The sequence below is a fragment of the Anoplolepis gracilipes genome, chromosome 17, assembly GCF_047496725.1.
Source record: "Anoplolepis gracilipes chromosome 17, ASM4749672v1, whole genome shotgun sequence".
Classification (NCBI taxonomy): Eukaryota; Metazoa; Arthropoda; class Insecta; order Hymenoptera; family Formicidae; genus Anoplolepis; species Anoplolepis gracilipes.
In genome coordinates, this window is record NC_132986.1 from 8,355,185 (window position 1) to 8,382,878 (window position 27,694).

General features: G+C 37.7%; 1 protein-coding gene and 1 long non-coding RNA gene across 5 annotated transcripts in view; both read left to right on the forward strand.

Moving 5' to 3' along the window:
- Positions 1–16,635, forward strand: LOC140675370 (uncharacterized). The gene is made up of 2 exons (XR_012048387.1): positions 1–12,121; positions 12,204–16,635. It is a non-coding gene; the product is annotated as an uncharacterized lncRNA (long non-coding RNA).
- Dad (Daughters against dpp) overlaps positions 1–26,681 on the forward strand; it is a 59,184-nt gene extending 32,503 nt beyond the window's left edge. For all 4 annotated transcript variants that reach the window (XM_072909716.1, XM_072909719.1, XM_072909718.1 and 1 more), the window contains 2 exons: positions 21,587–21,787; positions 22,214–26,681. In XM_072909716.1, the coding sequence (XP_072765817.1) occupies positions 21,587–21,787; positions 22,214–22,569 (557 nt within the window). In that variant the 3' untranslated portion in view covers positions 22,570–26,681. The remainder of the gene's footprint in view (positions 1–21,586; positions 21,788–22,213) is intronic.
- Positions 26,682–27,694: the final 1,013 nt, after the last annotated feature.

Genomic DNA, 27,694 nt, shown 5'->3' on the forward strand with positions numbered 1-27,694 from the left:
ATGTCCTCAAGGTTATACGTACTCCATATGTTCAAACCGACCCTGCGGCGAGAAATATATACAGGGTGTTCCGTTGAATCGTTATAACGGTAGCGAAATGTTGAATCCCGAGCCAAGTTTCAACCGGCATTAAATTTTGGGAATACAAAATAAGTCTCATGAAGAGACACCTTTTTTCCTTGCCTCATATACTTTTTTTAATTTTCGAAAATCGTTAAGCTTAAGATCGATCGGAGATGCCTCCGACTACACCACTGATCGATAGCTATGCCTATTATCCATGTGGTTAACCTTGATCGATGCTGCAATCAATTTCTTCTCACGCATTTCTTCCCTGTAGGAAAAATTTAAAAAATCTGAATTTTTTTTTAAATTGTGATGATTTCGATGAAAAAAAATCACAATTCTTGACTTAGATATGATTTTCATACGCGTGTATAGATTCAGAGAGAGATTTAGTTTTTTTTTAAATTATTATAAATAGATATTTTTAATCGCATTTTCTTTCTTCATAAAAATCATAATAATTTTGGCAGCATTTAATGTTTTACATACTATGTCATACGTGATAATTATTTACTCATCATGCCGACATAATAACCATCAAAGTCACGCTAGATTTTCTCGAAAGGGCAGAATGATGCATTATCGTGTCGGCCGACGGTCGCCGAAGAAATTTCCTCAGCAAGTACGTTCCATGAAGCTGACGCGCGCGTAGGTTTTCACGCATGACGCACTGCATGGATCGCGGACTCGTCGTTTTTCGGGTTACTCTCAAGCTGCTCTCGCTCGCGTTGCTGCTTCGTGGAACGCCTGAAACGTTTTTGGCCCCGACCAGAAGGAGGAAAGTGAGCGCACTCTGCTCTCTCGCCGCTATGATTACTCTCGCTTCTCCGCAATGTCGTTCAATAATTTTTCACAATTATATATGTTGTTGAATTGAATTTAAAATTTTCTTCACGAAATTCCGAATAATATTACTATTACTAAAATAATTTCTAAGAAACAAAAAATTGCCAGAAAATTTATTATAATACTTAAGTATTTTTTTTTTAATTACAATTATTAAATATATTTTTTTAATAATATTTTTCAATAATATTTCGCGATGTTATAAATTTTGGTGACACTTTGTCAAGAAACATAATTTGATCTATAGAAAAATTACGATACGGATAAGAGCATGACATTAGTTCACCTCTCAATCGATTGTGAATTTTTCATATCCATGAAAAAAAGTAATCGAATCATAATATTCGCGAGTAACGTTGGCGAGTTTTCCTCCTATGCATCGAGGTCTTTACTTTTACTATCTGCCTTTACCAATGCAAAGGCCACTACTACTCTGACAACGTCAGACATTCTTAAGTCGGCAGCAAATTGCGCCTCTGTCTGGTGCTTCTCGCGATTTTACAAGACTGAATAACAGACGACGTTCGTGTCATTTGCGCATTTAATCTGGGAGTGGTCACGTAAAGTGCAATTTACCACAATGATCATAAATTGAAAAGACATCTCCGCTATATTATAACAGTATAAGCCATTAAATGTCACTTTTAAGTTAAATTCTTCTCATGTATTCTTAGGATTTTAAGGCTTGAATTACATTTTAATTAGGTGTAAATTATTTTAAAAATTACACTACAAATTATATTATTGAATTATTTTATTATTGATTATAAACTTTTTAATTTTTAATATCTAATGTTTATTTGTAGTAATTAAATTTCTGATAAAAAAGTCAATTAATATTAAGATTATCAGTATGCATGTGTAAGTGTATAAAGATTGTCATTAAATTAAAGAAATCAGCGACCAGTGCTACATCAGTTTCACACACAGATTGTTATAACAAAATATATGAGTAAGTATATGCTATCTGTCATAGAAAATTTTTAAATGTTTCAATTTCACACGCACATACTAAGCTTGGAATTTATGGGATTTAAAAGTGACATTACACATTCGATCCATCTTCTCGACAGTAATCCCGTTTGCCGGAAATGAAAATCTGTTGGCGCAAATACATTTTCGTCGGCTTAGTAACTATCACATATATTTACGCGATGTTACACGCGGTCAATATAATACGTGATACGTGAAGTTTAGAGCGCGCCAGAGAGGATGGCACGGAATTATAAACACGCGTGGTAGAGTCTTTTTATTTGAGTCAGTTATAGATAGAACACTGCTTCCGGGAGAGAACAGAAATATCGTTTGAATTAGAAATATCAAAACTCGATCGAGCGTTTTTCAACTTTAATCGCTGATTAAATCTTTTCAAGGCTTTATTCTTATTTTCTTCATATATTTCTACCTCGATAATATATCAGTATAATATAAAAATCGCATACAGAGGAAGAAAAAAAAAATATGGATATTAGCAGCACTATTTGATATTTAATGATTCGACTATTAAATAATTAGTCTGACAAGCTAAAAAATTTCATCGAGCACGGGCGACGAAAAGGAATATGAATTCACGGTAACGAAGTCGTCCAAGTCCGTCAAATGTGCTGCACGTCGGACACAAGCTGCATCCGCAGCAGGACGACGATCGCAGGAACGCCAGTTAATGCGCGCGGAAAGGAAAGAAAGGAAGAGAAAGAAAGAAAGAAAGAAAGAGAGAGCCGGACGGGCTCCCGGGAAGCAGGCAGGTTTGAGAATGGCACGATAGGTCGGTCGGCTAAGGTGGGTGGCATTCGGCGCGACTGTTTGAGGGAACAGGGGGACCCCTGGCGCCAGACAGCTGCCGCGTGTCTCGACCTCGCTCGCTCGTTCGCCTGCTCCGACTCTCCTCTCTCCTCGGCCGTCGCGCCACGCCGTAGCCTCTCTCTTCACCTCGCCTCTCATATCCATACGTGTAACAGCCATACACGTTGTACGTGTATGCACCTACATGCCCGACTCGGGTTCGCTATTTTATTGATTTATTTTGGCGCTAGGTCTCTTTCTCTCTCCCTCTCTCTCTTTCTACCTTTCTCTTTTTCTCTTTCCCGCTTGCCGTGCCGCCTTCGGCCGACGATCGATCGAAATGCGCCCGTCTTGTCTCTCAAGAATCTCGAGCGCGGAATGAGAAGCTTTGTTGCCGACGTTTTATCCTTTGGAGATTATTTTTGATGAACTTTTGAAATACTCAAACTCCATGATTAATCTTTGAAAGCAGAACAGGATCTGACAGATTCTGATTAAAAAATTTATAAAGTCTCAGTAATATATATTCTCATTTATAATTATTCTGCAACATATAGTTAAATTTCTTTTTATATTAAATGTTACTATGTTAAGTAAATTTTTGATCCAAGAATTTTTATTATCATGATTATTAATATATTACATCGTTATATTTTTTGTTTGTGCGTGGGTAAATAATTTAATTTTTTTTTAATCAAAATTCCCATCAAAGATTATACTTTTCCCTTTCGCTTTTTTTTTATTATATATTACATATTTATTTTACGTTATTATATATTCTATCACTGTCATAGTATGCGTTATATATTAAATTATTCTATCATTTTTTGATAAAAATTGTTGAAATTTCTCCCTAAACGAAAACGTGACTGACCATAAGGTCAATTCCCTTCGCATTCCCGATTCGCGCAAGCACAAAGCTCTCGCTTCCCAACAATAAATTGTCCACCTACGTACACAGTGCGCGAGTGGTCGAGGCAGCTCTCGAGCGTGTAGCTCGAGTACAGTCGGTTGTGCGCAAATATTTTATAGTCGTAGGTTCGGGGATTGCAACATGTTGCGTGTGGGTGCTGCCACGCGGAGGAGAGGCACGCGGATATATTCCGGCACCGTAAACGCAACAGGTTGCTCGTGTTGTCCGCTCCTCTCCTTCGCTACACCCGACGTCGCCGTCGCCGTCGCCATCGGTCCAGAACATTCTTTTCCGCATCCCTTCTCAATGGCAAGATCATTACTGGCGCTACCCTTCGGTCTTAACACGATAACCGAGGAAAATAGACGGGCCGGTTTCATTCATCGGATCCCCAGAACTACTTTTCTGAATTGAGATCTCCCGTCGAGACCGTCGCGATGCTTGACTGCCGTGAAACAAAAGTATGAATGCACGAAGTCTCTCCGACCGGACGTAAGGAACAATAGCATACTATTTTCATTGAGAAAAGTTTGGAGACTTTTAAACCATTCACTATTTTTGTTGAGAAAACTTTGGAGACTTTTAAATGATTTACTGTAACTTTTTAAAAGTAAATATCAAACCCCTCGTGTCTTTTATATATAATAGATAATATCGCGATAATTAAAATTTAATGTAAAATTCATATCTTTTTTTCATATTGTCTTTTTTTTTTTTTTTAATTATACAAGTTAACACGAAATACAACTTTCTATTGTCATTTCTGCATATTACATACATAATATAATCTTTAACTTTTTTTTATTAAAATGCTTTTTATTTCTGAATATTCTTTATTACTTTTTTATTTTCTTTATATTTTATTGAGTCATAAAAAATTACAAAACAAAATTATCTGTTGTGGATATTCTAATATACGAGTTTCAGTTTCATTTTCATTATAGTTGCGTCTTTCGTGTTTTTCCGGCGGTGACACATGCGGGTCAAAGTTACTCGTAAATCTACTGGAAAAGCCGGATCGAACTCTTTTCTTTCTTAAAGAGGAGAGCTTTCTTCCCAGCGCACGTTGAGAAGAGAAACGAACACAAACATCAAGTTTCCGAAAATTATCGAAATATAACTCGGTAAATTAAGTGAAATATACGTTGTTTCCTTCAACGTGTCAAAGAGTTAATTGTAGATAATAATGACACGTTGTTCATACAAGATAGTTGTAAGTCAAGCAAAGAATAATTTTTATGTAGCTGTTAACTCTAAGAGTTAACAGTTCGTTAAACGGGAAAATAAATGAAGAGTTAAAACGCTTCAATTAGCGGCTACGACTCATTCGACCGCGAGATTGATCATTTCTAGGTTTCGCAAATTATCATGATTCATCCAATTCATCATATTTTCTTAATAATTATAGATCTCTTGATAATTTGTTTGTAACAATTGTCTGTTGCTTTTTTTCTACTGTTATTTTTTTCACGTGAAACATGCAATTAAAATAAATTGTCAAGTATGTTTTTAGAGACAAGAACTAATCTTTTATATGGAAGTAATAAATCCTTATAATTGGATTATATAATAAGTCAATATTGTTGCATCTTTCTATCTTTCTATCTTGTCGATAATTTCGAGAAGACATTCGCCGCGTCATAACTATAAGATTAAAGGATAATTTTATCCGTTGAATCGCGTAATAAGGAGTCACGATTGCACATGAGCCGGCCATCAATGAAAAAGAGCTAAGCGACGACGCACGCACACGGTGAGGAACGCCATGAAATCGAATTGGATCAGGCCACTTGAGAGGGAATGAAATCGCGGCGCGAAATAAGCCTCTTAATAAAATGACGGATTGATTGCCCCTCGTCGTCTTCGTCTTCGTCTTCGTCATTGTCGTCGTCATCGTCCTCCTCGTCGAGTGCGAAGAGCGAGAGTGAGTGAGAAAGAGCAAATATCGCGATTCGCAAAGCGTGATCCAGTGTTTCTCTCGCTATCTCTTTCTTTTCTCTCTCGGCTCTGTGAGATCCGTTTGGGTCGACGGCCTCGATCTTTCGATCGAGCGAAAATAGATCCAGAAGTGCTCTTCGTTAACTGTATATCCGAGCTCCACCACATCGTTATTGTTTGGTATTCGCGTAAATACGTGAATTTTACAATATTTCTTGTTTTGTATTACTCATCAGATTCCCCACTCCATGAATTTAATTAAATAGATTGAGATATTACAATACATTTTCATATCGCGCAATAAAAATGTAATATCTCAATCTATTTAATTAAATTCACGGAGTGGGGAATCTGATCAGTAATACAAAGAATCAACAAGAAATCATTAAGAAGCGATCGCTTAAAGAGACTGAGTTTGAAAAATTCACGCGAATATCAAACAATAATAAACTCTCTAATATATACGTTAGAAGTAAAGGGAGAAAGGCGAGTTTATGGTGTTTCTAAGGATTCCTATATTGTGCAGTTGCCGTTATATAATATGTAATTACGGTCCTGATTCGAGGACCGTCACTACCTCGTCGCTCCCGGAGAAACGCTGCGTGCTTATAAAGCGACGCAGACGTGATCGCGATGCTTATCGATAACATTATTGACCTATATAATTACGTCGAGTATCTTCGAGGAATAATTTGCATACTGTGCGCGCGCGCGCGCGTACGGAAGAAAGACTGTTCGCTTAACTCTCTGTAACGAGGAGATTCTCTACCATTACTACACCGTATCAAGTTCGTTTTGCGTGCGTATACGCGAGTGCATAAATATCGCTGTAAATTATAATGCAGCTCAGAGTTTATGTGTTACCACCACCACTGCTACGACTACTACTATCTCGTCGCGTTGAGATAATCGGGCCCCCTCATTGTCCGCGCGATCGTTATTTTGTCGTCGTTAAATTAATAATTAAATTATACTGCACCGAGAGGCCGCCGACGGCGGCGCTACGAGACGAAATAAACGTTTCCCGCAGTTTTCGAAGGAAGGAGAGAGAGAGATATGTTATATGAGGCCATCTGTCAAAGTTCGTATGCTCTTCCGAGAAGCTCGCTCTCACGCCTCCTCGTCTATCGAGTCGCGGCCGAGTGTTTCAATCAGCAGTCTCTGATATTACGAGGCGTGATCAGAGCGAAATCGTGTCGGCGAGCGTTCGGAAAAACATTAATTTTGCAACGACGATTTTATTGCGTTTTCGAAAACTCGCCGATAAAACTTGGCAATATACATGAACAATTTTTAAATTATATCTAACAAATAAAGTTGCATCTTCTCTATATTTTTCTCCTGTACGTTTGTATTAAAAATGTCTACAGCTATTTTATTATGTATTTGGAAAATACAAAATTATTTTATATCTTATTTGCAATTAGTAACATATGCTTAAAATATGTAAAATAATTTTATACAACTCGTAAAAAGTTCAGGTCGATAATATTAGGGAAAAATTTATACGATGATCTTCCCTCAAATCAACGTTTTATATGCGGCCAATAATATCATATGGACATTATATTTCGGTCCAGATGAGACGAATAGACATTTCGCGTATCGTGCGCTTCGTTGGTGCGTGCTCGTGGACACGCAACGCGGAGAAATAGAACAAGTAGAGGAACGTTTGAAAGAGCAAAGGAGAGAATATAGAGAGCAACGGAGAAAGCAAGAGCTGGTCGGGGGGGAAGAAGCGGGAGACAAGGGGAGGACTCGGAAATTAAGTCTCACGTAACGGCGAGCACGTACGTTCTTACGCTCGCTAATGATTGTCAAGCAATTTTGTGATACGTGCTCCAGATTTTTTGCCATTATTTCGAACGCGCGTCAATCGTCGTAGTGCGAGACTCGACAACGCGGATAAATCGTTGCCATCCGATAGCTTCATATCCGATACCCTTTCGCTTTATGATTAAAACGACTATAGTTTTTGTACTGTTAAAATCGACACGGTTTTTTTCACTCAATTAAAGAAAATTATGGTTATCGATCTATCCTTTTTGTCAAGTATTAGCTTTCTCAATGGAATAATTTTTCTTTATATTAATGATTATATTTTAAAAAGCTAACAAAAATGCTGTATAATTTCCTAATATATTTATCATTTATCATCTTATTATAAATTTATTGATATGATAAATGAGTATGATAAATTTTTTCATTCTTTGTGACGCATGAATAAAATGCAAACATGGTTTTAAAATCATTCAAACGTCGCTGTACCGATTAATAGATACATTCTGAGTCATGATTAACTCATTTAGCACTATCTATGATTTTTAAATGAAATGATAAATCGAGAAAAGAGATAAGTTATGATATCTCGCAGCACACGAAACTTGTTGGCAGATTTTCTCTCATGTTTTGCATTAATCTTCTTTATATAATTATACTCGGAAAATGATATCGGTTCATCAAGCGTCGCAGAAAGCTGCTATTCAATCTAAAGTACGAGAAACGATATAAACATGAAAATCAATTCGGTCAATGATTAATTTTATGAAACTGCTGTAGCTGGAAAAATAAAATATTGAAATATTAGCACTTTATCGCATATCGCAAGAAGTTACATGTGTTACGAGATTATCGGTATCGAACATGTCGATCGATAGAAAGGCGTTCGCTCGCGCAAGGACCTACGCGCGTTACTACTGTTGCCATAAGTTACGCCTCGTTGTTTAGCACCTTGTTTTGTAAAAGGATTAAAGGATCGCGGTCTCGCGACTTGTTTTGTAACTATTAATAGACGATAAAAGTTCCTCCGAGAGAGAAACGATGTTCGCGCGGAATTTATCGCGCGTGCTTAAATGCGTCTCGACGATTCGGACGGCGACGGCGATGGCGATTTAACAGACCGTGCAATTTTATTATTTTACAAACAAGTAAATTAGTCCCTTTATATATCCTTTATAAATCCGTATATATTATTCGATTATGCGATAGCAAATTTTCTTATGTACGCATATTAGATTGCTATCGTTGACATTAATTTGCGGCTTTAATGGACGATCTTCGTGATTCGTACCGATAAATGAACGATTATTATATACGACGATGACGCTATCTGTGCCTATCGAATAACATTCAATATTATGCATGGCGTTTCGCGGATTCAACGAAGTCGTTTTGATGTCAATAATCAACTGCACTATTGCGTTATGTGCACGAAGCGAAACGTTACCTCTGTATTCCGCGAAAATTAAAACGCTACGAAGGAACAATCGGATATTTGAATAGACTTCTGATATATCATTTGAAAGCAATTATAGTACTGATAATATAGTTGTAGCGTTTGCTTTATAATTATATTTTAATGAATTTCTAAATAAAATTGCACAAGGATATATTTTTATTAAAAGAAAATTAAATTATAATATATAGTTTAATATTTTTAATGTTACAAAAAGACAGAGAATTAAAGCTTCGTAGATTTGGGGACTGTTAAGTAAGTACTAGAATCAAAAGTTATAAGAGAAATTGGCTGTGTAACGTGATTCTTACGACGACGATCGCGAAACAAGCCCCTTTTGTCGTCGATCGGACCGATACGGTGCGATTACAACGCGCATACCGTGCATCACGCGATACGCGTGTCGCACGCGAATACGCATGGAATGAAAAAAAAAAATATGAAGGTCGTTCATAAGAATTCTGTTGGTGCAACGACACTCCACTACAGATGTCCGTCGGTTGGGATCGACAGCTTTGTCTTGCGAGTGTTGCGTTTGTTACAAATCGCAAAAGATTCCAAGTTGCATAGCAATTTAGATTTTAAAAGAATAGCAACGCAAAGTTTGATGAAAAAACTAAAGTTGTATATATTGTAAAGCGAGAAATTTTAAATCTATGGAAATCTATTTTTCACCAAACGATTTTTCCAAACTTTAGATACAATTTTTATTGAACAAAGGTGTATATGTAGGATGACATTTTATATTGTCATTATTTAATTTTTAATAGTGTATTTTTTAATAACATATATTCGATCCGGACGAGAAGTTACCAAGAGTTGATAACTTTCTAAGAGTTATCGTTGAAACGTTACGTTACGGAATCTTTACGCGTGGAAAACGCGACCAAGAGCTCGTTACGCACCGAATTGATCGCGCGACGCTAAATCAATCACGGAACACGTGCGCGCTTCTTCTGACGCGTGTACGTACGACGCATACTTTCGCCGTCTCGAAAGTCGTTACGACTCGGCATTCCTTTTCCGCCCAATGGGCGCGCCGAGATTTATCTATGAGACACACATTATACTTTTTTTTTTTTTTTCCTAGAACAGAGAAAACCTTTTGTGCTATCGAAATCTCAAATGTGGAGAACGAACGATTACGCTAGTTTAATTTTATGAATTTTCTAAGAAAGAATCTGCAAGTTCCTGGTTCCGATAAGACTTATCAGAGAGGAAAAAAAAATCAGAGTTAACCCGCCGGTGATAAAGTCGATTCGATGTATCTCGTAGCTTGTTACAATTTCAATTGAAACTCGTCAGTGCAATAATCTCCCCGACCTTATAGCAAAGATTTGGTAGATTTACGTGACGATGTAACATTTTCGCTGTTGAATTCTGATAAACTTATGATATCGATCTTTTCGCTTGAAATTTTCTCAAACTCTACGAGAGAAGTTCCCCAACTTCCTCGTGCTGCCGACGCCACTGTGCGGCGGAGCGTTCTTGCAAAATTATCGAACGCGGTTTCAATGTGCGTATCTCTCGAACGAGCGTACGAGAGCGAGAGATAAGGAAGAGAAGAGAGACGGGGAGGAAAGAGAAGAAATGAGAGCCCGCGCGCCGTGGGTATAACGTTCGGCGAAATCTGTGAAAAACAGATGCACCATATACGTGCACACACATACGTACATATATAAAACACACGCATACACGCAACTCGTACGAGCCCCCACACATTCCACTGTGCATACACACGCGCATATGCACGCGGTCCTGTTTGTATAGGGTCAAAGAATTGGTCAAAGAAAGAGAGAAAGACGGAAAGAGAGCGAGAATGCGGATTGACGGGAGGGGAAGAAGGATAAGCAGAAGAAAGACAGAAAACGTGCCTTGAGGGAGGACAGGGAGAGCGAGAGAGAAAAGGTGCGTATTTACCGAGGAGGAGAGCGAACGAGCAGACTATCGTGTAGAGATGAAAGCAGAGAGCGGAGGGAGATGAAGAGATAGAAGGAGGGAGAGACAGCTGTCGTGGGAGAGGGACGTAATGCACAACGAGAGATCGGACGGTCGAGAAAGAGAGAGAGAGAGGGAGAGAGAGAGAGAGAGAGAGAGAGAGAGAGAGAGAAATAGCGAGAATAGATTACGCGCGAGAAGGACGGAGGAAAAGAGTGGTTAGGCGGCGCCTGGTATGTGGCGCCTTCACTGGCGTCGGGCCATCTTTTATTCTGCCATTACAAAGCGTCAACACGTATCTCCCTGTATACGTCTCGTGCACACACACACACACACACACACCCACACACACGGGTATACGTACGCACTCTGTGCGCAAACGAATGCATCTGTATTGCGACGCTCTATGCGTATCTCCTTACGGGCGCATTGTTTGTGGACAATACGAAGGGTTCCACGATGACGATGATGACGGTCGTTAGATTCCTGCCGCTCTGTCAGCCTTTTTTAGAACCGTCTAGGACTCTAGAAGGCTCTTCGTCCCAGTCTGCTGTCTCTCCCTCCCTCCCTCTCTCTCTCTCTCTCTCTCTCCCTCTCTCTCTCTCTCTCTCTCTCTCTCTCTCTCTCTCTCTCTCTCTCTCTCTCTTTTTCTATCTGGGCCCGCACACGTGTCCTGCGTTATAGGCGCTCTTAGGAGAGCAATGATCTCAGACTTGAAAAACGATTTCAGAGCACATTCGGTTCTTCTTACGAATATCGTCCTTACTGACGAATTCTGTACTAGTTTCCGCGCACTTTTTTCTGTCTTTTCACGTCCCGATTCTTTTTACGCTCGCATTTTTTATACGCACCGCAGTCGTGAATCTATACATATTCAGCGGAGACCTAAATGTCTAAATCTTCTCTTCCTTTTCATAGTTGATTATCTGTTGAAATTTAATTTTATACGGTCTTATTAATGCAATACTTATTAGTTGCATATAATATTATTGTTCTCAATATATTTTTACGCCATTAGAAATATTTTTCTATTATATATATATATATATATATATATGTCATTTAACAAACACAGTTCAACTATAGGCGAAAGGGTAAACCCTGGTTATTAATATCGATTCTCCGAAAACGCGTCTATTAAAGTCTAACGACACTGTATCGGGAAGGCGGGTGCACGGTGGACGATGTCGATAAGGGCCAACGAAAATATAAGCGCTGCCAAGTGTCCTTTTGATCGAGCATTGCCGTCTCTGCCATGCGCGCGTAATAGAGGTGAGGAGTCTTTTTTTAGCCCTCGTGCCGCGCGGCCGACACTCTCCTCTTGCAGGAGAACCGAAATAAATTGAACGATTTTATTGCGATACTATTTACGGCGCACCCGCCTACTTGTTTCACAATGCCCGGTATGTGTCCCGAGTTGAGTGAGTTTTTTTTTTTTTGGGGGGAAAGAAGGGGGGTATAATTATACCCATGTGATTTTTGCAGTATACCTAATGGTCGGATTAAAACACATATAGATGTTGGATAGCTTGGATACTTCGGATTCGTTAAACCCGAACTATACTACTAACTACCGTGAGCCCCTGAAGGAATGTGTATGTATATATGTATTCCGATATGTATATGTATAATGTCTCTCTACGCGTCGGTTCTCGTTTTATTCAGATTCCGTATGCAACACGCGCCGTCGCATTCCCCTGCCAGGCAGGCGCCAATAATATTCTCGCTCTGTACCGTTTTCTAATATGACACGCACTTAAGCAAACACCCGACGACTTTATATCTTCACTTACTATGCGCACTACGCACGTATGTAAGCGTGGGGCGCACGCATTTCGCGAGTGTTCTCATGTATAGGGAATGTCCCGCTGTTATCTCGTTAAATTTTTAACCACAGATTCTTGATGAATTCGATCATCGACTTTCCTTCGACGAGAATATCGCAAGTGTGATCGGCGACTTATTCAACTTTAAATTTGACTGTGTTAAAGAAACTCGTTGAAGTTTAATATATACGTTTGAAGCGAGACACCCTGTTAGCAGCTTTATGTTCCGTGCAATTTTGCAAGCCTGCAGTGGGCGTTCTCGGGAAAGATGCAATTCTTAAATGCAAGCCTTATCCGTCGGATCTATCTTGCCTATTCAGCGATGCGTGCCGCGGCGACATTCTGACGCCATCAAAGTCTTAATAAAATGCATCACGTTGCTTCGATCTATTTTTATAGATGCGCCGTTAAATAATTTACAACAACATAAATTCATTTAATCATATTCCTAACTTGTATTTATTATTATATCATTACATATCACTCGCGCATATGTATGTAAATAATCATTATAAATATAATTATCTTTTTCTTTTCACACATATACACAAATATACGTATGATTGAAAGTGTCTCATCAAAGAGACCGCGGGATATTTGTTTTCTCGGAATGTGTGTCGCGATATTATTCCGCCGATATTTATGCCACGCGTGTCAAGAGTTTGCGCGTGCGAGTGCAACTCTACGATGACGATGACGATGACGACGACGACCACGACCACGACGACGAAGACGATGTCGACGATGTCGATGTAATGCATTCAGAACCGGACGGACGACGCGACGCAGGAAGCGAACGGTTTATGGCTTTGTTGTCGTCGTCTTTGGCCGCGCGTAAGGTTTTCTTTTTTTTTTTTTTCGACACTCGTTCGAAGGATCGACTCGTGAATAGAATCCCACGTGAAAGTCAGCCGGTGCGCCTCGCTGGCGCGACGAACGATCCTTCCTTTCCGCTAGTCTCGTTTAAAAGGCGTCTGTCCTCGACTTGGCGACTCGCTGACGCGGTCATCTGTCGCCTCTCTGACGCGCGTGGCCCCCGATATCGTCGCGTCACCTCGATTGACATGAAGAGCTTTTCGCTGCGTATTACCTGTGTACTTGTATGATTTTTTTCTTTTTTTTTATCGATTTTCGCTGAATGTTCGCGTGAATCCGTCATTTGTGAATTTTATTTTGCGAAATATGCAAAAAAAGGACCGGTATCAAAAAAGAACTTTAGAAAACAAATAAACATTATTCTAAATCTCTCACTCTTTTGTATTATATTTTAAATGTATTTGAAATTATATTTAAAGTCATGTTTTCTCTACTTTACCAGAAATGTTTAATATTGCTAGTGTTATGATGAGTTGCAAAACACTTGATGCTTTAGAACAATACGTGTGTAAATAAGAAAAATTATTTCAGCGTTAGACATATCTACGACTCGATGATAAACTGCGTGGTCGCCTGATCTCTAATCTCGCTAATCGATTAGAACGCGTGAGTCGCTGTTGATTTCCACAGAAATTCGGGGGGAAACGCGCGATATAAATTTAATCGTGATTATAATCGCCTTCGCAAGGCCGTGCGATAAATTTCGATGAATGGCACGATACTTTTTTGCGAGATACTTCACGCAATCAATATCGACGTGATTATGTAATATCGAGTTTATCTAATGCAACTTGACACGTCGCTTGTGGTAAAATAACACCAAGATTTGCAAAAGAAATTCGAAAAAATTGCATCGCTATTTTTTAATCGTTAAAAGTAGCACGAATCCACTGATATATATATGTATATCTTCATTGATCTTCTGAAATCGTGCGTCTCCCTCTATTTCTCAAGGTAAGCTGGTAGTAGTTCCTGGCTTATTCCACAATCGTCGTCTAGTTTCTTCTCGTTTCCGATTACACACGCGAGATTGAAAATGATTCCTTGTGCGCACCTGCATTCAATCAATGTTTATGACATGATTGATTTATTAAGTCCGAGAAAGTGCGTAGCTTGATGTTTGGTTGTTATTATTTTAAATCGCTTAACGTATATATTCTCATACCAGTTTTTTATTACAGGAGAAACGTTTATCAGCCTTTGAGCGATAATTTGTATTTAGTTGACTTCTAAGTAGATGTATTTTAAAACACATTTAGTTAGCGCCACTGGTTATGCAAATATTTGCGGGTCGTGATATTTGGAAGATATAATATTATCGCGATAACTCAACGTTTGTACACAACTTCCAAAAAATAAGGAAGAATTTTACAATACCAAATTTAACACTTAATATTGAAGAGAATAATATAAGATTAAAGTAGTGAAATAAAATATCCCATTTTTCTAAAATTATACAGATAATTTATTTTACAATGAAGAAAAAAATTTGAGATTTTCTCGTGAATTTTATCTCTAACAGGGAATATAATTTATTTGTAATTTACAAATAAATATAAATATATGAATAAAAAAATAAGTAAATTAATTTAAAAAAAAAATATATATATATATATGTTAAGCTGAAAAAAAATGTTTCGACAGTTATCTTCCCGGAGATTTTTCCGTAATCTGACGGGAGATTATGACATCCCTAGATTAAGGATATAAAAGTGTGTCTTTATAGCATTTTCTGTAAGCTTTGATTTGAAATTCCGGCCGTCGAACTATATAATATAGGCGCCATTGGCATGCTGCGCGCATCTTATCGCAGGCAAATATTGCTCGGCTAAACTTGTAGTTTCTATCTCAGTTTCTCGTCTCTATCAAATTATATACATACGCGCACACACACTGATACGACATGTTTGCGCACGTTTGTAACATATACAAATAAAAGGTAGTCACATCTGCACGTATATATGTATACGAAAGTATTCGAAATTACGCAATAATTTATTTCATTTCATAATATAATATGTGACGCGGATATTCTATTCTTGTTAGCAAAAATTGCATTACTTTGAGACAGAAATAAGAAAGTCCATTATATGTGAGAAAAAGCAATTTCTCTTTTTGACGTAAATTAATGCGATGGAAAGAGTCGCTTCGAAATCGCTTAATTCGTGTCATTAATAAATGAATGTACTAATGTTGCGTAAACGTTGTAACATAAATGATATTGACTGCTGCCGACAGATTAAGACGGTCGTTAAAACTTTTAATCTAGTCTAATAGCATTAGAATGTTATAATATTAGATCATAGACTATTACTATTTATTTCTTTCGGTATTTAATTTGTATTACAAATAAAAGAATAAATTTATGGAATCTCAACACAAAATGATATTTTATTACTCTATATACTTTATGAAATTTTATATTTTCTTTTGTTTTAAGGAAATTTTTTTAAATTATATATTATCTACAAAAAATTGTAAAATAATGCTATATTAAATAAGAATAACAGAATAATATTTACGAGTGTCGAAACACTTTAAACACGCGGCAAGGTACACATGATGTTGAGTCGCAAATGTGTAAACCTGAGCCGCGTTTTGCAAGGAATGGATCTTTGTGGTTGCGGTTCGGAGGTGAGGAATTTGGCAAATACGTTCCTGTAGCGGTAGCGGAGAATTGTGGGTTATAGCTGGAGCGGTCGTTGCGCTCGTATGTACACGACACGATCGGCGTGTACGCATTACATACACACGCGAGACGCGATTGCAATGGAGTCGTCGTCGGTGGCCGGCTTTCTTACGCGAGAACGCGCGTCGTTAGGTATGCAACGCGCACCTATACGAGTCGCGCGCGCGCGCGCGCGCACGCACGGTCGTAGAAAGGCCGTTTGAAGGACAAGGGTCACGTCTCTCCGAGCGCCGATATATATACGCGACACGGCCACTACCTTTACTACCTTTACCGTATAGCCGTCGACCCCGATGCGGTGCGCCTGCTTGACTACCAGCGTGATCTCACGCGCACTCGCGGACGAACGGATCGCGAAATTCTTGCCTTCTTTTTGGAATAAGTAGAATAGAGAAGAGATTGCCTTCAGAATCAGGGTCAAATAATCAAGGATTTATACGAAACAAAATAAAATAATTATGAAATAAAAAATTATTAAGAAAAAAACCTCTCTTAAAATTATATATATATATATATATATATATATTTTTTTTTTTTTATATAAAATAAAATTGCACATGAATGATGGACAAATTTAATAATTAATAAAGGAAGTATGTGTATCATAATATATCATGCGTGCAACGCGTGCATTTGCATTATTACTATTTTTTACTTTGAACTGTCTGTGTGTTAATACTTTGAAACATGATTGCATGATTTATCGTTTTTCATAAAAATGAATGAAAGGTCGAGGTATACGTTACTATATTTTTAATCGCAATGAATGAAAGACATGTCTCTTTAAAATATTTTTTCTCTACATTTTTTTCTACGTACTACTTTACGTTGATGAATGCAGCTTATCTCTTTACGTGCAAAATCGTTAATGTTCCGTACGTATGCGGAATAGCGTGATCCTGCAATGTGCACCCACGTTACGCAGTTAGTTGGCTCGGCCATGCCAAGGTTGGGAACCTTATCTAAGCTTCAAGGTGTTTGACCCAACTAGGAAAATACATTGGCACTCCGATGGCTTTGCTACGGCTGCTTGCGACCGATCTGCGCTTAAAGCACTGTTCACAATTTGCTTTCCTTATCGACCGGAGCGATATAAAGTGTACGCTATAAACGCGGATTTTATTATTCGTCGTCGCGGAGATGGAATGTCGATATTAAACTCTTTCACTATCAAGAAATAGAAATTGCAGTTCTTCCGTCATATCCCAATCTGATATGAAACAGTATTTCATTACATTTTTAAGTGTATTGACCTTTATGAAAATTTATTAAAATACAGATAAAAAATTGCATTAAAATATATTTTATTGATTTTGCTTGTCGCATAAGAAAAATGTGTGCATATATTTTTTTTAGGAATGTTTTTAGTACAAATGTATTAATTCCACAAAGTGCACGCTGTTAGTTTATGTTAAGTTCAACAATATGTCAATCGAGAGAACGGCCTTTGAACGTCCGTGTTTCTCGGCGATACGAATTGAATTCACGGGAAGATATAAATCGCGCCAGATTAATTTACGAACGTAAAATATTGAGCTGATCAAAACAACAATCCCCGGTCGTTCTCCACGAAGCGCTGTCGGAGGGAAGACCGCCAACATTATTCTTTGCAGATCGCTGCGCGGCGCGTCGATAAGTAATTGCATCCAATTTCTCTGGAATTTGCTTTTGGGCCGAGTGCTGCGACAATGGCATCGCGAATTCCTCTCCTTTCTCTTCTCGCTCGTCGAAATTTATTATCCACCGTTTTTCGCCTCATCCTTCTGTATGAATCGTTCCGAGGGGTCGTGCGCCCTCGCGAAAGATTTGCCAATTTTCTCCGCGTCTATGAACATGCTTTTTCTAGAATTTACATTTTATCCCTTACAATATTTTTATTAATTAACGAGTTACAAAGAAAATTTCTCGCGCAAAACTTGTGTCTTTTCCCCGCAAACGATCGATCGATCGATCGATCAATCAATACGTTGCAGCTGGGCATTCTTTTCTGGAACAATTTGAGTGTCATTCTTTGATCGCGCAATTCCTTTCTCGATTTTACGTATATTGACGGATTAATTTAAACGTGTCCTATCTCTTACAAGATGCATGTACGTATACGCCCGTTTCGCCTCGGAGCGGGACGATTGCGCCTGCAACGCACGATCGTATCGCATTCCAAACGAGACTCCAGATACTTTAGCCGGCGCTGTCGCGTGTCTCGGGACGACGCGTTATTTTTCTCTCATCCGTGTTTACACACGCTCCCGTGCAAACACCTTGCCGTATCGCTCTGCGCGGCGATTGGTATGCGACTGGGGAAGGTCGACATTCGAGATCTGCGTATGCTGCAAACGATAAATATCTGCGACTGACTCCACGCCATTAGCCATTAGATGCTCGCGCCAATCTTTCCCGATGGAATTATTTTATTATTTTATCCTACCACTATTATATATATTATAAGCTCGTATATCAGCTGTCAGAATTATATTATTTTACGAATTATTAAAAGTTGTATGTTTCCGACTGAATTGGAATAAGATTCGTATTTCATATCTCATCTTAATACACAAACATATATTAATAACACGTTTAAATATGTATCGTTAGATACTGTTTTACAAAGGCATTGCATGTCTTTGTAGAATCGGTGTTACACGGGAAGAATTAGTCTGGCAGTGCAAAGAACAGCGGGTAATTCTCGGCGCGGTCGCCGGCACCGATTCATTGAGAGGTTTTTCTTAACCAGACTGAAATCCTTGGAAACGAGAGCGGTTATGAAAATAAAAGGCTGCGGACGTACGTCTCTAAGAGACAGCCAGACGAAATAATACGTCTCTCTCTCTCTCTCTCTCTCTCTCTCTCTCTCTCTCTCTCTCTCTCTCTCTCTCTCTCTCTCTCTCTCTCTCTCTCTCTCTCTCTCTCTCTCTGTCTCGGTGCTGAGAAACGAGGACACTTAAGAGCCGCGGCAAGCTGCAGTCAATTTCGTAATTGCTTCTTTATCGCGATCTTCAGAGAACCGACAGAATTGCTTTATTACAGGGCTTTCAGTCTGCTTCCAATTTTCCAAGCACATGCGTCGGCTCGCACGCGCGCGCTGCCTGTTCGCTGCCTTGCGGTGGCGTGGCCCACATTTAGTGACTGCGTTTATTGTATCGCGACCGTAAGATCGCAGGATGCATCTCGCGAGAGTGCGATCTCTCGCAATCTCGCGACTTCGTTTCCTCTCCCTACGAGTTATCCCCCTATTTAGTGACGTATATAGTGATGAGGAGATTTTTAACGTCCTAAAATTTTGCCAAACAACGAGAAATATATAGCTATATTAAATTAAATTTATCCTAAATGTTCCATTAATTATTTACTTTAACGTTTCAACATCGAAGCTCTTTCGTACATGATCTCTAGTGTCTATATGATTTTTGATAATTATTGCGAGACACGGCGTATTTATCTCGCGTTTGATTTTTCATCCGCGATAAATAATTCGATGGACGAAATAAAACGCGCAGCGCAGCGGTGATCAGTCATCAGGAATTGCTAAAAGACTGCAGACGATCGCAGATAAACATGAAAATTCGACGACGGGGACGATGACAACGACGACGACGACGACAACGACAACGACGACTACGACGGCGGCGACGGCGGTCGACGCGACAGGCGTCCTTGCTCCAACCACTCGCGCTACTACCGATGACGTAATCGTCGCGATACCCCGCAATCTTGGCGCCGCGGTAAACTCGTAATATCTATTTTTATCTGTAGTGGAAGCAAGGGGCCCTCCCGATTCCCCCGTCTTACCGTCCGCACACATACTCTCTCTCTCCTCTCTTTCTCTCTGTCTTGTGTGTGACGCTGCTTTTACGCACTAGAAGACGTATCAAATCGTAAAGAGAGAGAGAAAGAGAGCCAAGCTGAGTCGAGCCAAGCCCCGATGTCCGAGCAGACTCGAAATCGAACGACGTTTATTGCGGTCGAGATAAGAACGTGCTTTTGGTCGTACTTTTCGTGTTTTCATGCACAACGAAGTTTCTGATCTAGCGTTCCGAGCGAGTTCTTGAAGTTAATGTTTGATTAGCTCGGCGAGACTAGTCATTAATCGGCTTACCAATCATCGGCAAGAGTCGAGAACGTAGAAGCTTTCTTCAACAGCTGTGCACTATAGGTGCCGCGAAATTTGTTGATTCCAAAACACGTTTTGCGATATTAAAGTGTTGTGATGCAATGAAACTTAAAGGAAAAATATACAAATTAATTAATGTCAAAGTATTTAGTTGATCAATTCATTTAGTAACTTAGTACTTAAATAATTAATTTTTACATCACGTTCGACTTATTTGTCATCTGACACTATATTAAAAAAATACAATTTTATCTTCTTTCTATCTATTTTTCAGAAATAAAGTTATCTATTATTGGTAATATACAAATTTAAATAATTTGGGATTAGCATGGATTATGACTAATCATCTAGCGTTACGGCCAAAAAAAGGATATCTTAATATAAATTTGCGTAATCATTTTATCTTATCATTTTAGATTTAAAATAGACTTGAATTCATACATTTCATGTTGCAAAATATAAAAACTACAATATAGGTATTATGAATTATATTAATATAAATTAATGCAGTTGTTGCGTATATCCATTTTTTGTATGTCTCTACTTTAGATAGACTTTTTCTCTCTTTTTTTTTTTTTTTTTCTTTTTAAATGGAATTCAATATACATTGCAGTCATTCAATATAATATCATCTATAATATATTATTTAAATATTAAATAAATAAAATTATTTGAAATATCAAAAATATTGTGACAATAATATGATTTTCGATATTAATTTAATTCCTCGTTATTCTGGACTTACAAAACGAAATGCAATCCTCGATTGTTATGCGCCTTCCGCCGTTCTCACGAATCCTTTCATATTTGCTCGACCGGACTCGTCCAGGCTACAGGCTCTGGCGCCGTCACGATGACGCCACCGGAGACGCCGTGACGGCGACAGTGTGGGACTTGCCGGCAACCGGTCCTTTGTAATACCGCCTGCAGTTTCTTCTTTCATATAAACCTCTTTCCTGGGAAGAAAGCGGTATCGTTAACAAAACATCTCATTTCGGGAAGTCCTTTATCGGGCTTCATCCGGAGATAAAAATCAATTTTTAGAAAATTGAGCATTTTCCTTGAGTAACGGAAATATTATATTAATGTACTACGTGACCAAACACAAAAGGATTCTAAAGCAGCTGGATGCGTATATTAGAGAGATTACATTGTAGTAAAATATTTTAAGGCTCCCCTTTTTGTTTTTGTGAAGAACGAATGACGAAAACACCACATTTATTTTTTCTTCGGTTTTTAATCCTTATGTTTTTACGCGATTGGCACCTTTTTTCTAGGATAACAATCACAATGTCATTTATATATAAATATTGATGAAGAAAAGAAGACTACATATTTATCTTACTTCTTTTTTCTGTTCTGTCCACAGGTGAGACGGGGCAGAGGGAATGGTGCACCCTGGCGTACTGGGAACTGGGCGGTCGAGTAGGTCGTCTGTATCCGGTGGAGCCGTCAACGGTGAACGTCTTTGATTCACTCCACGATGGTGACGGCCTCTGCTTGGCGACTTTGACCGAGAATCACAATGCACCGCCCGCGGTCCAGCGTACGCGCAGCAAAATTGGTCTCGGTAAGATCTTAATTTTTTTTTAACTTATATAAGGGAATCTTTAAAGAATGTTACTCTTGTGTCTCTGCTTTGCTTCAAAGACTGTTTTTCATTCATCTCAGGCTTGGACTATATATATTTAAACATTAAAAAGATTGATTAAGCAATGTCATTATGTAATCTTTTTGCTTTTCAGTTATATTATGTACGCAAATAGAAAGAAATATTATATATATTTAAATACAAGAATAAATTTATTAATAATGTGATTTTTATAACACACAATGTGGAAGAAAAATATATTTTTATCCTACATTCTTTCTATCAAAAAAAAAAAAGAAAAAAAAAAACAAATAAATAATTAAAAACGATACTTTGTATAGTATTGACTTATTTATAAAATTATCTGGACGTAATGAAATGACGGATGTCTCTTCATTTTTACAGGACTAACTCTCAGTCAGGAAGCGGACGGTGTATGGGCGTACAATCGGTCAGAGAGTCCGATCTTTGTGCATTCACCCACCTTGGACGAACCGGAATCGAGGACCCTACTGGTCTATCGAGTCCCGTCGGGTTTCTGTCTCAACATCTTTGATCGCGCCAAGATCCTGCAGCTTCCATACAACGGCAACGGCGGTGGCGGTAGCGGCGGTCAGACTGCTGGATTTGCTGCTTCCGGTCCCGTCGACATTAACTCCGTCCGCATCAGCTTTGTCAAAGGCTGGGGACCCAAGTACTCGCGGCAGGAGGTGACCTCTTGCCCATGTTGGCTCGAAGTACTGTTGGCGCCGTGTAGGTGATCGTCCCCCAAGCTAGCCGGACCGAAAGGGTATCGTCAAGTCTCGTCCCTAACTCGCGTCTCTTCTTCTTCCTCGTTGTGGTCGTCGTTGTTATTGTTATTTTCGGGGAGGATCGTTGATAATGATGCGATGACCGTGGCCTTTAGCTCCGTCCTCACGAGAGCTGTGTTAATAATGACTAAATAAAACAGAAAAATGTGCCGGGGGCGACCGTCAGTGGCATGTGCCGGAGTCGCCCCAACAACCCCAGCAGTCTTACCAAAGTACACGCGGTGAAAATAATATGTCTAGGAACAACGTTGCGTTCCATTTCGACAGTAGAACGAGAAATAGAAACGAAGATCGGAGATCACCAAGCGTGTTTATCGAGCGCATACGAACGGAGAAACTTACATTAACGAGTGGTACGTAGGATTTTTCTTACAAAGTTAGATGCGTTTGATTCGACTAGTTTTTTCTTTTTTTTAATTCTCGATTGCCTAGGCTCGTCGACATTATTCTAGAGATTCATGTGATAATTTTTTCAACAAGGGAAGCGGAAAGTTGGGCTTCCGGTAGGTCTAGTCACTTGCGTTTATAGTCTGCATACGTAGACTTACAAATTCGCGCGCATGGATTCTAAATTTAACATGGCAGGGAAAATTCTTAGTCTTGTAAAGACAAAACATATGAAACGAAGGATAATATCGACGAAACGAAAAAATATGTAGATAAAATGTATTTTACGATTGCACCATTTTTTTCCAAAAGTGATTATCCGAAAAAAGATTTTTCGTATAATCGCTTTTGTTTTATCAAACATTCGATAAAGTTTATTAAGATAATTGATGCGCTACGTAACATATAAAGTAATTAAATATTTAGCTGCTTCTAATTAATTTTTGATAAATTATTACGAGAAAATTATTTTCTCTCTGTTATAAATTTGAGCTTTGCAAACTTGTTATATTTCCTAGAACTTATGTTGCTGAAGAGAGGAAAACAAATTAATATATATTTAATTTGTCTGTAATTTATGAGATTAATAAGTAAAATTATTTTTTTAAATGGTTTCGCGTTTAATATGCATTTAAATTAGTTTTTTTTTAAATTAACTTTTTTATATATACAATTTGTATAAAAATTGTAAGTAGAATATTATTATTTTTTTAAGTATTAAAAATATTTTAAAATAGGGCTTTAAATAATATAATAGGACTTTAAATAATATTATTTGATATATATATATATTTATATTTAAATAAGTTTAGTAATTAAAATTGAGCTTAAATGCAACTCTTGAATTGATTATGCAACATCCACAAGATCTTGGAAACATTATATAGGTAACTTGGAGATTAAGAAAGAATTTCTAATTATGTTCGATTTACAATTAAAAAAATCTGAAACAAGGATTGAAACATTTGTAATTATTATTGTCTTGTATTTCTCGACTAACATTGCTCTGTCAATTGCATTTAGCTCCATTTAAGCATAATTTTAATTATTTATTGGTGTTTCTCGTTTTGATTACTTTAAATAAGATTATTTTTATTAATTTGAGAGACGTGCTTCAGTAGCATAGGTTCTATAAGTCACGAGATAATACTGATATCGAATAATTGCGATTGATTAATGTTAAAATAAACTTGCCACGAGTTCTGAATGTGCTATCTCCGATCGTCGTTCGGTGCTGTACATACGTATAGTATATGTACATACACTGTGCCTTCCCAGCTTCCCTCCGTGGTGCAGCGCGTACTCTCGGGAAATAAAAGCGCGCCACGTGCCAAGCTCGTTTCGCACGAAAAATATAATGCCTCCTTCTCCTTTTTCTCCGGAGCTTTGTACTACAGTAATACAATGTACTGTGATAACAGTTCAACGCAAGTCTTTTGTTTTTTCTTCCCTTTTTTATGATTAACGCGTTGCGAAGACGGGAGAGAAACAATGCAGAACGATATACGTTCACGTATAATGATTAAACAGAGGAGATTCTGCACATCGAAAATGAGAGAAACGATATTATAATTTTTCGAGAATTATTTTCTCAGGTTTTATTAACCGTCAAAATGTTTCGACTAAGACGAAAAAAAAAAAAAAAAAAAACTTCTGCTTTTGTCTTGTATATATTTCTAATTTTTGACGTGCAGGAAATTTCCTCAAAAAGATTGTACACGAGACGCATATACATATACACAAATGCGAACGTTTTTTTTTTTATATATACTCTGTAGATACGAATCGATTTTGAAAGAAAGAAAGAAGCGTACATAGTGTTCAGAACAATATGTTTAAGTACATACGATATAATATGTACCAGTCATACGTATTCATTCACACTCACATAATACATACATGCATACATAAACATATACACACACATACACACACAATCGACTGATTGATTCGTAGGATTTTTTCGACCATTAGTTTACTTTCGTATCACCGCTTTTATCGATGTAAAAGTGGCCGTTACTTTGTAATGACGATTGAACGGATTGTGAGCTACGAGAACGTTATATTGTGATGTGTATACGTCGCTTAAATGTTATATATTAAAATGTATACAGAGACGTATACACAAAAATGTTCAATGGGTAGCTAACTGTGTCGGAGGGAGAGATAGAAAGATTGAAAGAGAGCGAGAGTCGAGTTAGATCATCGGCGAAAATAATTGTAACAACGATGAGAGGAATTCCGCCGACGGATTATTCGCTCTGAGCGACTCTGCGACTTGCTTTTCGTAGTCCCTTTTTCACTGCCCCCAACACGTTGTTGTGGTCGAGATCTATCTAACCGTCTCCTTTTGCCGCAATTAAGACCGAGCACACTGTTGCTCATGCACTGCTTTGGAACGCGTTTAAAATGGTATTACTTATATACGTTGTCCGCGCGATGTAAGATGGTATTTAATGATTTATGAGACATGTCCGTGTCTTGAAGGAATTTAAGTTATCTCGGTGTCATCGTCTTTGAGCTCGAGGTATTAATATTTGTCAACGATCTTCGTCTTTTTATACATATTTTTCTCATCACATTGACTTAGCTAAAAAACGTGTGTGATGGCATCTCTAGAATGTTTTAATTTTCACTAAGTTGCAATAATTTGAGAAAAAGATAATGATATAATAGAAATATTGTAATTCAGGAATGAAAAATATAATTTTAATCTTAAAATGTGCATTAAAGATAACAGAATGAATATAATACGGTGGATCAATTTAATGTTAAATATAATTTGTATTGAGATATATTATCGCAAATTGATCGTTGTACGTGTTAACACGCACAAAATGTATAATGCATTCGTGCGGATATTTGTATCTCTTGCTCACTATATCGCGTTTAAGCATCCAAAAGAGAGCGTAACGTCGCGCATTAGGAACAAAAAGGAACTTACGAAGGCGTACTAAAATTAATGGTAAGACTGTCCTACGACGTAAATACCGCTACGGGAACGAGCGCTTCTTCTCCCCTGCGATGCCTGTCGCAATAAATGTGAGAGCGATTTCTCCTCCGTTTGAGAAATTTAAAAGAAGAAAAGATTTACTCAGAAATGCGATATAATTTCCGAGAAAACTTTTTGAATAAAAAAAAAGATTGACTCAGACTGCAAAAAGTCTAAACTCGCAATAAATCTGTTTATTAGAAAAGAAGGGTGAAAAATATAAGTACTCTGTTTAATTCATAAATCTTTTTCTGTCAGTCTTTTATATTTCTCGTGAATTTAAACTTTGCGGAGTTTTATTTTTGTTTGTTAAAATTCAATGATTTTTATATAATAGACTATTATAATTACAGTTTCTATCGCTGTCAATCTTTCTGATATTCTTTATACTATTCTGCTTTTCAACTTTTTTGGAATATCCGTGTATATAAAATATTATTTATAGATTGTATTTATACACACATTTAAAAAATGCAGAGAAATTATAATGGAAGATTCTCGCGTGAATTTTTTTGTAGCGTCATAAAATTGTCGAAAACACGAAAATCCATATATTGAGATATAAGTTAATATTAATTTTAAAAGGGAGCTCAGATGCGTGTGAATAATGTAATACACATCTTTGATGAAAGTTTTTCTCAAATGAGAGAAACTAAATACATCTGTTGTATACATTCGTAAATTGCGTGAAACATTTTTGCATTTCGATTGAAAACATAGATTCATGTAATGCATGGATTGTCTTCTTTCACTTTACCTCTATTTATTCTGCGTTACTTTTCCTTTCATCTTCCCCTCGCGCTTCTCCTATTTTTTATACAATCCACATTTCCATCTTTTATTCAAGTCTTGACGTTCTGTTTTTATTTGTTTTAATTTTCGAGACTATTGACAGCAAATCTTTATATTTAAAAATGATTTTAAAATTATTATTAGTTCTTTTTAATTCATAAGGCACTTGTTTGATAAATTTATACAAGAGTCTCCGGATTTTGTGATATAATATTGCTTTTGTGTTATTTCGTAATAAGGGAAGCTATTACGTCAGCAAATAGCTGTCTATCCGAAACACGTCAAGCAAGACTGAGGTTTCTGATTAGGAATAATTTATTCTTACGCCTATCCGTTGCGAGATTTATCTCAAACGAAATGATTGGCTGTCGCCAATCATAAAAGAACCGGCCACTTGTTTGACGAGTTACCGTTTCTCTCGGGCGACGCGACGTGCCATTATCCAGTAGTAGTAATAACGAGAGTAATAACACTAATGTTAACGACCGAACGACAATTAGAACCATTTTCTAGCGTTTACTAACTCTTAACTGCTATCAGCCGACCGACCACTCCACGTGTCTGTGTGGGACTAAGTTTAAATAAACTTTAAACCGTAGATATACATACATATACACATGCAATACGAAAGTTCCTCGTTAGCGAGATTAGATGCCTTCAAGTCAATTAATAAACTAATCACGGCGTTCCGAAATTGACTGAAACTTTTTTTTTCCTTAGAAAAAAAAATTAAATTACAAAATGAGGAGTTTGCTAATTTCATGAAGTATATATAGTATCGTATACGCAAAAGCGAACGAGATAAAATTGAACAAATGAGCGAATGAAGGCAGCTAATTTCTCTATAAGGACTCTACGTCTGTGAAACATAGTGCCTTTACATAACCGTTCACTGTTACATTA